This window comes from Centrocercus urophasianus, unplaced genomic scaffold (genome assembly GCF_019232065.1).
Source record: "Centrocercus urophasianus isolate 14NV4802_14NV808 unplaced genomic scaffold, USGS_Curo_1.0 seq_48, whole genome shotgun sequence".
In the NCBI taxonomy this organism is placed as follows: Eukaryota; Metazoa; Chordata; class Aves; order Galliformes; family Phasianidae; genus Centrocercus; species Centrocercus urophasianus.
The window spans coordinates 1,560,454-1,573,643 of record NW_024885066.1 but is presented as its reverse complement, the minus strand read 5'-3'; the positions used below and the strand labels follow the sequence as shown (position 1 = coordinate 1,573,643).

Here is a 13,190-nt window from a genome sequence, read left to right as displayed (position 1 = left end):
ACCACCGAATAAAGTTGCGCCTCTCCCAGTTTTGTGAACTTCCATGGGTGGTTGAGATGGGGCAGTATGGGGTGGTGGGACTTCTGGGGTACCATTGGGAGAGCTCATTAGAATCACTGTGCTTAATGAGCTTCAGACTTAACAAGGCCCCACCTGTGGGGAGGGTGGGTAGACTGTGTTCAATCACTCCCATTTCCCATAACTTGCCCAGAAGAGACAATATTACACAATCCTTACCCTCCCCCAGCTCCAAACCCTGACCCACAGAAGAAGCTGGATCCAGACCAATGGCCACAGCCCCATTCCCACAGCTCACACTCCTGCCGTTGAACCCTCCCAACCCCGGCCTGTAGGTGACCCCAGTCCCACAGCTCTGCACCATATCTCTGCCCCCATGACTGCCTGATAGTGCTCCCTCTCGGCTGCCTAATTACTACCTCACAACCACACCCCACAGCTCCGTCCTGGGACCCTCCCAGAGGGCTGCTGGGAGCTGACTGCCACACTGCTTCCTAGGGGGGAGAGCCCCTATGCCTGGAGTGCTCAGCTGAGTACAGCCCCAAACATAGGGAAGCCCCTCGTCCTGCTTCCACAGAATGGCCAGGGTTGGAAGGGACCTCAAGGATCATGAATCTCCACATGCAAGGCCTCCAATCTCCACATTTAACACCAGCCCAGGCTGCCAGGGCCCCATCCAACCTGGCCTTGAACACCCCCAAGGACGGGACATCCACAACCTCTCTGGGCAGCTGTTCCAGCACCTCACCACTCTCATAGCAAAGAACTTCCCCCTGACATCCAACCTCAATCTTCCCTCCCTTAACTTCAAACCATTTCCCCTTGTCCTGCAGTTATCAATGATTTCAAAGAGTTGATTCCCCTCCTGTTTTAAGCTCCCTTTAGGTACTGCAGGCTGCAATGAGGTCACCCCACAGCCTTCTTTTCTCCAGGCTGGACAAGCCCAGCTCCCTCAGCCTGTCTTTGTAGGGGAGGTGCTCCAGTCCCCTGATCATCTTTGTGGCTCTTCTGGACCCTCTCCAACAGCTCTCTGTCCTTGTTGTACTTGGGGCTCCAATACGAAGGACACAGTACTGCAGATAGGGCCTCACGGGGGCAGAGTAGAGAGAAACCCCCTCCCTGTCCCTGCTGGCCACCCCGGCCCCCAGAGCCGCCGGGACTCTCCACCCAGAGCACTCTCCACTCAGACCCCCAGGTCCTTCACGCACCATCACCTGAACGGACCCCATCAGGCATTTCCTCCGCCTTTTATTTCCGCGCGGGCCCAGAATTACGGATGCACCCCCACAAACGCGGCGAAATACCTCACAACACGCGACAACTCCGACGTTAGGGCTGTGACGTCATCGGCGCCGTTACGATCTGCCACCCCCTCACATCCGCACTGACTTCACCCCGCAGCGACACGCTTCCGGCTGCCCCCGGAAGAGCTCATCCCGTACCCTTGCGCTATTTCCGCTCACGTGCTCAGCGCCGCTGTGCGTCGCGTCACGTGCGCATCACGTGCCGCCGTCCCGGGCCGCTGAGGTCGGCGGCGCCGTCACGTGACCCGTGCCTACGCGCGGCGGGGCCGAGCGCAGATGGCGGACGCTGAGGCCGAGGCGGCTCCGCGGGCCGAGATGGCGCGGTTGGTGGCGGCGCTGCGGGGCCGGCTGTGGCAGCTGCAGACGGAACTGTGCGAGCAGGAAGTGTCGGAGGCGTCGTCCCGGGCCTACTGCCGCGGCTTCTGCCAGGTACGGGCCGCGGCGAGGGGCCTCCTCAGCGCGGTGAGGTCGTTGCGAGACTTCAGTGCGGCGGGAGTTGGCGGAGTGCGGCGGGGGGGGAGCTGTCGCGGCGTCGCGGTGCGGGGCCGCCGGTGCGGTGAGGCGGAGCGTTGCGCCTTTGGGCCGCGCGGGGCATCGGGGGGTTGGGGGGGGGGGGGCCGGGACGGGACGGGACGTTCTGCGTTCATCGCGGTTGGGAACGGCGCCGTGTGGGAGTCCGGCCGGCCGGCTGCCCGTTGTGCTGCGTCCGGGTCAGTGCTCGGAGTGAGCGGTGGTTTAATGCCGGTGATGAACGATTTTTGAATTAAATCATTAAGTTCTTAAGCTTGTTTAAGTGTTATGGGTGAACGTGACATATTTGTGATATAGTAATCTGTGCGGTTAATGTGCTTCCTGAACGGCATCTGTTAGTGAGAGCTGTGCGGTTACATCATCTGTTGTTGTTGGGTTTGGGTGCTTTTCCTCTTCAATCCGAAAGCGTTCTGTGCTTAAAACCCAACCTGCCAGCTGGTGCTCTCACCCGGCCTTCCTTTCCGAATGGAAGGGCAACACCAGCTGCTGACTGTGGCCAACAGCCTCACGGGTGTCTGAAATGTGGTGTTAGTCCTCACAGGGTTGATTTACACCTGTAGGCTGTGTGCTTGGCCATGCTGTTCTTTTGGGGAAATCAGAGAATCAATAAGGTTGGAAAAGACCTCAGATTATTTAGTCCAACCATCCACCCCCCAACAGTATTGCTGATGGACCGTGGCCCTCAGTGGCACCTCCCCATGGTTCTGGAGCACCTGGAATGGGGATGGAGTGGGGATGGTGACTCCACCACTCCCTATGCAGCCTCTGCCACTGCATCACTGCTGATTCTGAGATGATCTTCCTAATACACAACCTGACCATCCCCTGGTGCAACTTGAGGGCATCACCTCTCATCCTATCACAAAAGCAGAGGCCGACTCCCACCTCCCCACGACCTCTTTTCAGGCAGTTGTAGAGAACAGTGAGGTCTTTCCTGAGCTCCTCTTCTCCAGGTGGACCCATCCCATTCCCTCAGCCGCTCCCCAGCACTGTGCTTAAGATCCCTCACAGCTCTGTTCCCTTCTCTGCACACACTCCAGACCTTCCATGTCTTTCTCACAGTGAGAGGCTCAAGGCTGAGCACAGCACTGATGTGCAGCTCCAGCAGTGCCAGCACAGAGGGATGGTTACCTCCTGCAGGCTGCATTGCTGCTGACATAGCCAGGATGCCGTGGGGTTTCTTGGCCACCTGGGCACCCTGCTGGCTCGCATCCAGCCAAGTGTCACCATCAGCCCCAGGTCCTTCTCTTCACAGCTCTTGGCTGCTGTGCCCCAAGCCCACAGCATTACATGAGGCTGTTGTGACCAAAGTGCAGCACTCAACACTCACTGAAGCTCATCCCATCTGCCTCAGCCCAGCAACCAGCCTGCCTAGCTCCCTCCATTGCACCTTCCTACCCTCAGGCAGGTCGATGCTTCCCCCAACTTGATGCTGTCTGTGAACTTGGTGAGGGTGCTCAGTGCTGGAAAGGTTTGTTAGGTTCTGGTATTCATGCTTGGCAAACTTCAGAGCGCAGCTCACACACACTGCAGTTATCTCCCAAGTTACATGTGCACTGAGATGACCATATGTTTACATGGAAATCTCTGTAAAATGTGTTACTTCTACCTTGTTTTAGGCTTTACAAAAATGACCTGCAGTGCTGTTTATTGCAGCCAAGCGTTGGAACAAGGATTTGGCAGATGTTTGGCAGATACTGTCAAGATGACCAACGCTTGTATTCATTTGGTTGCCCAGAATAAACTTATCCAGTGCTGTCATCAGTTTTGGACAGTTCTGATTGCATGATTGTTCTCTTAGAGATCCAGGCATGCAGTTGTTGGGCTGACATCCAGCCACTTCAGTGGGGTGTGAGTTTGTGATGTTGTGCTGTCAAACTATGCTATGGGAGCGTATGATTTTACATCGCTGTTTCCCCTTCCAACTGGGGGTGTTTGTAGGTGTGGCACAGAGCTCTAGTGATAAAACTTCTCAAGGACTGAATGTCTGCTCCTAAGTTAAACTTAATAGAAAGTTGAATTGAGGTACTTAACATCTTGGAGGCCACCACTGATATCTTGTCATCTGCTCATTGAACTGCAGCAGGTCTTGCCTAGAGAGAAACTCACTTCAGTTGTGTTTAAGTAGGATCTGGAGGTGTAGTTGTGGTGGGGGCCATTAAAATACTTTGGGATTTGCCATCCTGTGGGTACATCTGGCACTGTGGGAGCAACGGATGCCGTCAGGGCACAACAGATGGTGAACCAAATAGTATCCAGACTGCTCTGTGCACAGAGAAGCAGCGTTGGCAACACAGAAACTTGTGCTGCTTTCCTGCAGCTCCTTCTGGGAGCAGTGTCTAATGATGCTGCCTTGGTCACCTACCTCTTGGGCAGGAGAGGAAGATGAATGTTCAGGATGACACAGCTAAGTGTCTCGGCACTAAATAGTGGGTTGGCTCTGCACTGTTGTGATGCACTGCACGTTCACATTATGAGGAACAAGTCTGTTGGGGTAAGTCTGTATACACAGACACCAACTGGTAGGGTCAGGTTGTGCGTACATGAGGTTGCTGTGTTGTAAATATGAAGCAGTGTCAATGAGGCAGAGCGTGCAGCACCTCAAAGAACCTCATCTGCTGATCCTCAGCACCAGTTGGGTGGGTGACACTGTTGGAGGACTTGCAGCTGTGATCAGGTCTGTTAAAGAGGAGATGTCTTTGTGTATTTATGTTAAACTCAAAGCTGGTGTAAGAACAGCTTTGTGAGAAGTGCACCTATGCCCTGCAGTGCTGCAATACCTGCTTGGGAATCAGTGCAGAACTGAGGAGCTGCGTCAGTCTGTGGGTTGTGCTGTAGGTGGATGCTTGTGGCCTCTGTTGTCTGCATCCCACTCTGGTTACATCTATGGCTGTAGTCAAAGGAAAGAGGATGTAGTGATGATTTCAGTGTCTAGCTGCTCCAGGAGAAGTTCCAGCTCATTGGCTGCTCAAAGAATTGCTGACTGTAGATGACCTCAGTGGTAAGATAGCACTAAGGGGAAGGGTGTAGTGTTTTCTAGCAAACGTGTATACTTTTGTGAAACGTTGTAGAACGGTTTACAGCCTTGTACTGCCATAGAATCATAGTCACTGAATTGTTTGGGTTGGAGAGGATCTTTAAAGGCCATCCAGTCCAACTGCCAGCAGTGAGCAGGGACCCCCACAGCTCCATGTGGTGCTCAGAGCCCCTCCAGCCTGAAAATGATGTATGTGCCTGTCATAAGCAAGTACTAAATTGGGTAAGCTGCCATTAATGGATGTAGTTTTAGTCAGGTACAGTGATCAGTATATTTTATTTCTATAATGATAGACTCCTAGCAGGGTTTCTGAATAGGTGATTTCATGATAGTCATCAGTCTTGTGAGTAGCTCAAGGAATTACGGCTTGACAGCCTTCGTAATTCTTCTAACGCCTTATTTTGTTTATTAAATCCTCCACTAGTTTCTTAGAGAGGCACTTACATCAGTAAACAACCATTAGTAACTCATTGCTTTTGTTAATGAGCTTTGTGTGGTTTTAAAGGATGGTTTCTGTAAACTTCCAGCCTCTTCAAAACTGTTAACGTTGTGGTTTGGGTTAGTTTATGGTTGAATTCACACAGGGGTTGTATTACTGAGTTCTGGGAGAATAGCCTGCAGAACAGTCTTAGTTTTAGTATTTCCATAGATTTCATTGTTAAACATCATGTGTGGGTGTGCTGGTGGAGAGGATGTCTGCATTCTTTGACCCTGGGACTGTTAAGGTATGGATTAGATCACTAACACAGCATTGGGCAGTGCACAGAACAGCTTGGAACTAGCTGCTTATTTCTTGCTATGTCAAACACTTCAGAAGTTTCTGACCACTGTAACGACTGCATGTATTTTAGCAGGCTCACCGTAGTGCCTGGTCAGCAATGTCCTGTCACAGTCTGATGCAATCACACGTTATTTCAAGGTGTCAGAGGCACAGCCTGAAGTGATAGGACTTGTCCAAACCCCTGTGACAACTAAACTCTTCCCATACAGTCTTGGCCCTGAGGATTGCCCAAAGCTCAGCATCGTTGCCTTTTTTTCTTTGGAGCTGACCTTAATGTTGGTACTTGGTTTGGACTGGAGGAGGTTGTAGTTGGTGAGAACAGCAGCTGCAGGGTGCCTGCCTTCAGAGAGGAGGTGCTGCCTGGAAGCAGGACTGCACTGTCCTTAGCTCAGCACCCTGCCTGCTCTGTGTTATGCAGTGGTTGGTAGGAAAACAACACACCGCTGATTGGAGGTCTAAGAAGCTGAGGAAATGCTATTGTCAAAGCTGTACTATTTTTCTTAAAGCAGGCTGGATTTTAGGTGGCTTCTTCAGTACTGTGCCTGTGTTTGGAACATGGGTACAGCATGGTATGATCTGGGTTCTGTAGATTTCTGCTGATGGCCTCATGTTTGTTGCATTGATGTATGTGTGCCTTTAATACAGTACAGCTTGATAGATGTTCTTAGTCTCAGTGTTGGGATGTTTTACTGAGGGATGTGGTTTAGTGGAAAGTATTGGTGGGAGGTGGTCTTAAACTGAGACAGGGGAGGTTTAGGTTGGATATTAGGGGGAAGTTTTTCACCCAGAGGGTGGTGAGGCACTGGAACAGGTTGCCCAAGGAGGCTGTGGATCCCCATCCTTGCAGGCATTCAAGGCCAGGCTGGATGTGGCTCTGGGCAGCCTGGGCTGCTGGTTGACAACCCTGCACACAGCAGGGGGTTGGAGCTGGATGAGCATTGTGGTCCTTTTCAGCCCAGCCATTCTATGATTCGAGGTGGACGGTTGGATTGGATGATCTTGGAGTCTCTTCCAACCTTGGTGCTGCTGTGATCCATGTGTGGATCTGCCTGTGTGACACTTGCACAGAAGAAGCCCTCCTTTAGAATAAGAATTCGCTTTCAGAATTCACCCACCATCTCTACTGATATTACACAATGATGTTTGTTCCTTACAGAAAAGTGTACTATGAGACCTTCTAACAAAAACCCATTTTCTTTCAGACACTTCTTCACTACGCTGGCAGTCGGGGTGCATCAGAACATATTTTACCTTTTTTGGAAGTATATCGGATCTCCATCCAAAGCTTTGCCAACGCACGGCCTTACTTGACCACGGAATGTGAGGATGTTCTCTTGGTGCTGGGCAGGCTGGTGCTGTAAGTGTTGAGTTGGTACACCTGTGTTTTAAAATACATTTAAAGAAAGGCAGAAACAATAGTTTACAAATGAACGGGCGAGTTGTTGAAATGCAGTGTAATACTTGTCAGCCGTGTTTAAGATGTATTATCTAGTTCCTCCGTACCTGGGTAGGTGTAAAGGTATTAAGAAGACTCTGTTCCTTCATGAAGGTTCTAAAAATTATTTCTTTAGTAGAAAAAGCTGAGTTCCCTTTGAATGCAAGCTTTAATGCTAGGCTTTCATACATAGCTGAAGAAACCTGCATCGGTCTTGGTGCAATTGCTGCCTTTGTGTGTCCTTCTGCTTGTAGTGCAAGGAAGTTGTGAGGAGATCCCCTTCTGAAAACAAGAAGCTGTTTGTGTTGGTTACAGACAAAGTTTTGTGTGTATATAAGCCACGTGTGACTTAACCTGAGCTCTCTGACCAGGGTCTGTAGGCACTCGGATGATTTAAAGCAGATCGATTCTTGTCAAGCAATTCTCCTTTTTGTTCCTGTTTTTACTGGTGGATGCAAAATTGGAATTTCTCTTACTTCCTCACAGACACTTTCAAGTGCAGGGGTGCTGTTTTGATTGCGAAAACCGCAGTGTAAGGGCTTTCAAAGCCATCAGTTAGCAACCTTAACCCCAGAAGGGTAACAGCACTGCTGGTGAGGTTTTGTTCAAGGCAGAAGGGCGAAGTTTCTGAACTTTAGCTATGAAGCTCTTTGTAAAATATGAGTCGTTTAGTTTCTCAGTGGGCTGACTTTTCTCTGCCAGTAGTGATCTGAAGTCAAGTGTTGTTTTTGAGAACACGTTTTGTAATGGATGGACTTGAAATATCAGTCAGAACCAGATATCTCCTTATGATGCTTTTTTTTTTTTTTTTTTTAATATTTGGAGTTAAGAGAAAATATGAACTAGCAGTAGTTTATTTTTTTTCTACTTCTGCCTAGGAGAGGAAAAAAACATAAAATCAGATTCCTTCCCACCTGAATTACCTTACAGTCCTCTCCTTGTTTGTTTAATTTAAGATGCTAACATGGAAACTGAAAGCTTACACTGTAAATCATTCAGCTCATGGCCTTGTGGTTTCCTGGGCTGCACTGAGTGAAGAGGAATTGTCTTGGGCCTCATATATAATACGTCCCAATGTTGCCAAAAGTAACTTGTTTTAATAAAAAATATATTAGGAAATAAGAGCAGCAGCAACACAACAAAACTAGTGGGATGTGTGACCTTGTAGCTGTGAAACCAAGCATCAGTGCCTGGTTGATGGCAGTGGCTGGAGCTCTCAGGGGGTTGTCAGAGATGTCTGATGAAGTTTTACTCTTCCTGTGCTTCATCCATGAAAGCAGAGTTGTTGACAAATGGATGCGCTGCCAAAGGTGATGGCATGAATAAGGTGTGACTGAGAAGTGAGGGGTGTCTTCCTATGGTAAGAGACAAGGCCAGGTTTTTGAGTTGATTTGCAACTCTACACATTCCTCTTGAAGACTGGCAGCTCATATTTTTATGTTGACTGAAACTGGAGTCAAAAATATTAAAAAAAAATTGATGTCTTTCTCAGCAATTTTGAAAACTATCTTCAAATTCCGTTATCAGAATGGAAAGTAGGGCTGTGTGTTTTCCTCTGCTCACAGGACTGTTTTGCCAACGCGTTAAAATGCATGAAATCATTTACCATAACTTGAGCTTGCCATAATTCAGTTTGGTTTGAAGCATAACACTGATGAGTTGATTTTTGACCTCAAAGACACGTTTCACTCATTTAAGGAGTGGTCAAACCCACCCAAAATGTTAAATCCAGCTGCCACTTTTAATCTTCAAGTTCTGGTACAGAATTTCTCTCAGATTCCATAAATGCCTTGATTTCATTCCACAAACTGTAAAGTGTTTGTAACATTTTACCCCAACTTTGCCACCTTCCTTCAGCAAAAGGAGGAACGGCCCATAACCAGCATCTGCACTTCTAAGGAACTCCAGGAGCTGGCGATGATTCAGTCCCTTGGATTGATGACATTCACAGCTTAGATGATGATTTGCATGGCATTATCCTTTTTTAAGCTTTTGCAGATAAATTTTCTTGATGGATGACCTGCTGATATTTAACCAGATGTGAGTTGCCGTGGCAATTGCATCCTCTTCTATTAATTTTGTAAGTCCCACTGTTTTACCAACCACCATTGGGGCATCATAGAAGGTCAGAAGTTGGAAGGGCCCACAAACATCGTTGAGTCCAACTCTATACAGACCACCCAAAACTCAACCCCTGTATCTGAGAGCCTTGTCCAGATGCTCCTTGAACTCCATCAGCTTGAGCAGCTCTACCAGATCTGCTGACAAAGGTTAAATAAAATGGCTTTAATGTAATTTTTTTACTGCTTCATACAAATCACGAGATTTAGTTGTGTATTTTAGTGTCAGCAAAGAAAGCATTTCATTATCAATCCCTCTAATGAGAGTGGAGTGTTGGTATTTTCACTGACTGCCAAAGCAGACTATTTGAAATAAGCTGCTTTATTCTCCATATTTCCTGCCACAGCTTTTCTTATTCTTCCATCTGTTTGGCTGCAGTCTGCTGATCTTACAGAGATCCATTTTTTATTAGGATGAGTTCTTGTCACACTGTTTGTAGCTGCTGCTGTGATGGTGAGGGGCTGCAGGCCAGGCAGCTGCCTCAGCTGGTGCCCAGCACATCTCTTTGCAAAACACCTTGGCAGTTTTCACTCTCTTACCATATTCCCATCCTTTTTTTTAATCACTGTTCCGCTGGTTCCTACTCATTTAGCTTTAGGTTTGCCTTCTGTCTTTGTATGTGGGGTCAGTGATGCCTGGAGTACAGCTTCTTTCATCTTTCAGGGTGCAGCTTGTGCACTTGGCTCACTTTGTGGCTGGTGTGGTAGAATCATCGTGTTCTTGTTATGGTTGCAGTTGAGAGGAATCTGAGGAATGAAAGAGGCGACGCGTGAGGTCACGGGTGGTTCTGTGTCATGGGTTTTAGGTGTGCTCTTTTCCTCACTCTGAGCTCTCCTGTCGTATCTTTATATAAGTTTAAATGGGAAGGAGAGAGGAGCTGAGGCAGGGAATTAGAGGTTGAAGTTAAGTTCTGTGAGGGAGGAAGAATATTACTTGGTTTGGGATATGGAAGTGTGCTGTTCTGATAGGAGCTGCCAGACACAAACAGTGCTTTCACACTCCCCTCATCCCCTGAAAATTGATGCTGGTGCAGTGTGGGGATGTTCTGGTCCACTGCTTAACGTTAGAAAATAGAAGGAAAGCTTGGAGTGGTTGTGGTGTGCAGGATGGGCGAGTGAGTGTGAGGGGAAGGGAATGGTCTTCGTTGTGGCCCTTGGATCAAATAGAATTCGGGATGCTCATTTCCACAGCAGCAAAGCACAGGATCATAGAGGCTGGGAGGAGTATCTGCCCAACCCAGCCCCAGCTGCTAAGGCAGTCATTCGAAAGGGACATCAGCATTTCCACATCTTCAGCAAGGTGTTTTATGTTCTTTTTCAACCAGTGGAAGAAAGGAGACCTGAATGTCTAAGTAGAAAGAACTGTGGTTAGAGCAGCGAGTCTGATGTGTATTGCTTCCAGGAGGAGAGCCCTTGCTTTTCATAGCACCTCTGTGAGGAGGCAGGTGTGGTAGTTCAGTGTCTTTACATGTCTAACACAGCATTATTCTGTCTAATAAGCTGCTGTAATTTAATTCACTAACTCAGCTGTACCACTCTGCTGGCTGTCCTTAAGGGTTAATTCAACTCAGAGCAAATGCAGAGTAACTTCTGGCTGCAGGTGGATTATCCCTGCTGGTCTTTTAACACAATTAAATTGCTGCCTATAAAAGTGGTAGTGTAATAATTGTATGCAGATATGAAGCGTTGGGTTTATTTGACTCAGAGTTGCTCTGCAGAATAAAAAACATGAAATCAAGGAGTACGTTATGGGTAGAAAGCATGAAATGAAGGAGAAACCCCAAGGCCTTGTTCTTTAACAGAACAAAGGAGTGGGAAGGTTGAACAGCTTTCAGTAGAGTTACACCATGAAATTGTGCCTTTGAATTGTACAGAGTGATGTTAGGAAGAACCAGCAGTGTTCTGAGCTGAAGCCAAAGCTGTTCTGCTCAGTAGCAGTGGACTTTCCCTTTGGGGAGAATGGCATCTTCTTTGTTTTGTGTTCTCATCCAGGGTTGCTCTGAACGGCCGTTCCTCCCTCTTGCTTCTAAGGGAGGACAGAGAGTCTTTGTGCAGCTGTACATGAGTAACTTGTAACAAAAAATTAAAGACAATGACTTGTTTTTCTTGGCAAAAAAAAGAAACCCAACAAATCTCTGGTTGGCTTTTGTGGTTGTGCTGTAAGCTGTTAGGTGGTGGTGTGCTTCACACTTCAGAAATGGCTCCAGGAGGAGACTGCAGGGCTCAGAGATTTCTTGGCTCAACTCAGTCCTGAGTTGCTACAGCAGATGATATTTTTCTAGGTATAAACTCAGCCCTTTTATTTTCACAGTCTGTATTCACATAATGCTTTGGGAATCACGTCTAAAAATCTCTCCATAGGCCGGGTAGCACCCAAGTGCTTAACTACAGGAAAAGCTCTGTGAAACCTCATTTTGCCTTGTAGTTTAAGCCTGCTATCTTCCTATAACTAGTACATACATCAAAGAATATTTTTACAGCAAGCTTTTTTCCCCAAATTAAATTGGTGGAAGTAGATAGGACAGTTGAGTCTTTAACAAAAGAAAATGAAGTGTGCATCTCGAAAAGCACATTGACAGCAAAGCTGGGTGTACCCAAACTCACATTTGCTTGATGGCCATCTCTGTCTTTTCCCCTTCCCCACACTTAGCTCTTCTGTCTCTGGGAGCAGTGTGTTGTCCACTCACGTCTTCTAGTTAATATTTGGGAGTGGAGGTATTTAGCAATAATTAGCATGAATTAGAACTGTTGAACAATGTAGGTCTAACTTAGAGCAGCAATTCGGTGTGGTTCTTGTATGGGAGCCCTGGACTGATTTTCTTTCTTAATGTTGAGGTGAAGTGTGGGAACTTTCCTGCTGTACGTCAGCCCTGTGGTTTCTCTAGGTGCTGCGTTGTGGCTGATGCCTTCAGTTTGACTTGGTGACGTTGTTCTGTGCAGCACTTGGGGTTTTTGTTGTCTGTGTGCTCAGTGTAAGCTTAGATAACCCATTTGTGAACAGTGTAGGCAATAGCCTTAATGCTTTGTCTCCAAAGAAACTGGTCAGTGTTGATCAGGGCTTTCCCCTGTGATACAGTGAGTGTTCTAAATGTCTGCAGTCATTTCCTTGTTGTTTTTTTCTCCTTAAAAATTAGCATTAGCCTGATGGTTTAAATGAAGGAACAGCAATTAGGTCTGACGTTCTCCTCCATTTCAGAAGAGTAGAAATTCTGTAGTGCAAAGTTCCTAAGCTGCACTGGGCAGAGTTCCTTTTTGCTGATAGCAATCTTATCCCAGGAAGGTTGTGCACGGGGAAAAGGAGCACTCCTCTCTATTGATGGCTGCCCAAATCTGGGGCTGCCGTTGGCCTTTAAGTTATTTATGCAGTCAAATGTATTTCAGCGTTGCTGTCACTTCTCTGTTAAGTAATGTCTGTCACAAATGTTATCTATCATAAAGACAGGATTTGTTCAGGTAGCTTGCTTACTTGCCTCTTACTTTTCCAGGAGTTGTTTTGAGCTACTCCTTTCAATTCCTGAAAGTGAATTGCCACATGAGGTGTGGCTAGAATTCCATCAGTCCATACAGGTAAGTGCTCTGGATTTCTTTTTTTTTCCAATTTTACATATTTTTAAATATATATTTTCCTTTTTAAAAAAATCCTCATTCAGCCTTTACTCAGGTTTAGTAGCATATCTTATTTTAGGAAGAAGCTCATACAGCATGCTATATATTTTGATCCAATTTAGCATGTGATCTCAGATGTGAGTAGAGATGTGCTGGGGAAGAGCTGCTGTCAGGACACACTGTTACTTGGTTGTTTGAGTGGCTGGATGTCATCAGCTGAGGGACAGCAGTGTTCTCAGGAGTACAACTTCAGCCTTGCCCAAGTTGATAGTTCTGTTCTGTAGTTAGGTCTTGCTGCAGGGGAGGCAGCAGATGATGTGTGTTTGCAGTGTCTAAGACTGGTGGCTTTGGCTCATCT

General features: G+C 47.3%; 1 protein-coding gene across 1 annotated transcript in view; it reads left to right on the top strand.

The window, feature by feature from the left end:
- The first annotated feature begins 1,598 nt into the window (after positions 1 to 1,598).
- Positions 1,599 to 13,190, top strand: part of RLF (RLF zinc finger) — a 28,040-nt gene continuing 16,448 nt past the window's right edge. The window contains exons 1-3 of the mRNA XM_042834645.1: positions 1,599 to 1,751; positions 6,874 to 7,028; positions 12,712 to 12,793. Coding sequence (XP_042690579.1) covers positions 1,599 to 1,751; positions 6,874 to 7,028; positions 12,712 to 12,793 — 390 coding nt within the window. The remainder of the gene's footprint in view (positions 1,752 to 6,873; positions 7,029 to 12,711; positions 12,794 to 13,190) is intronic.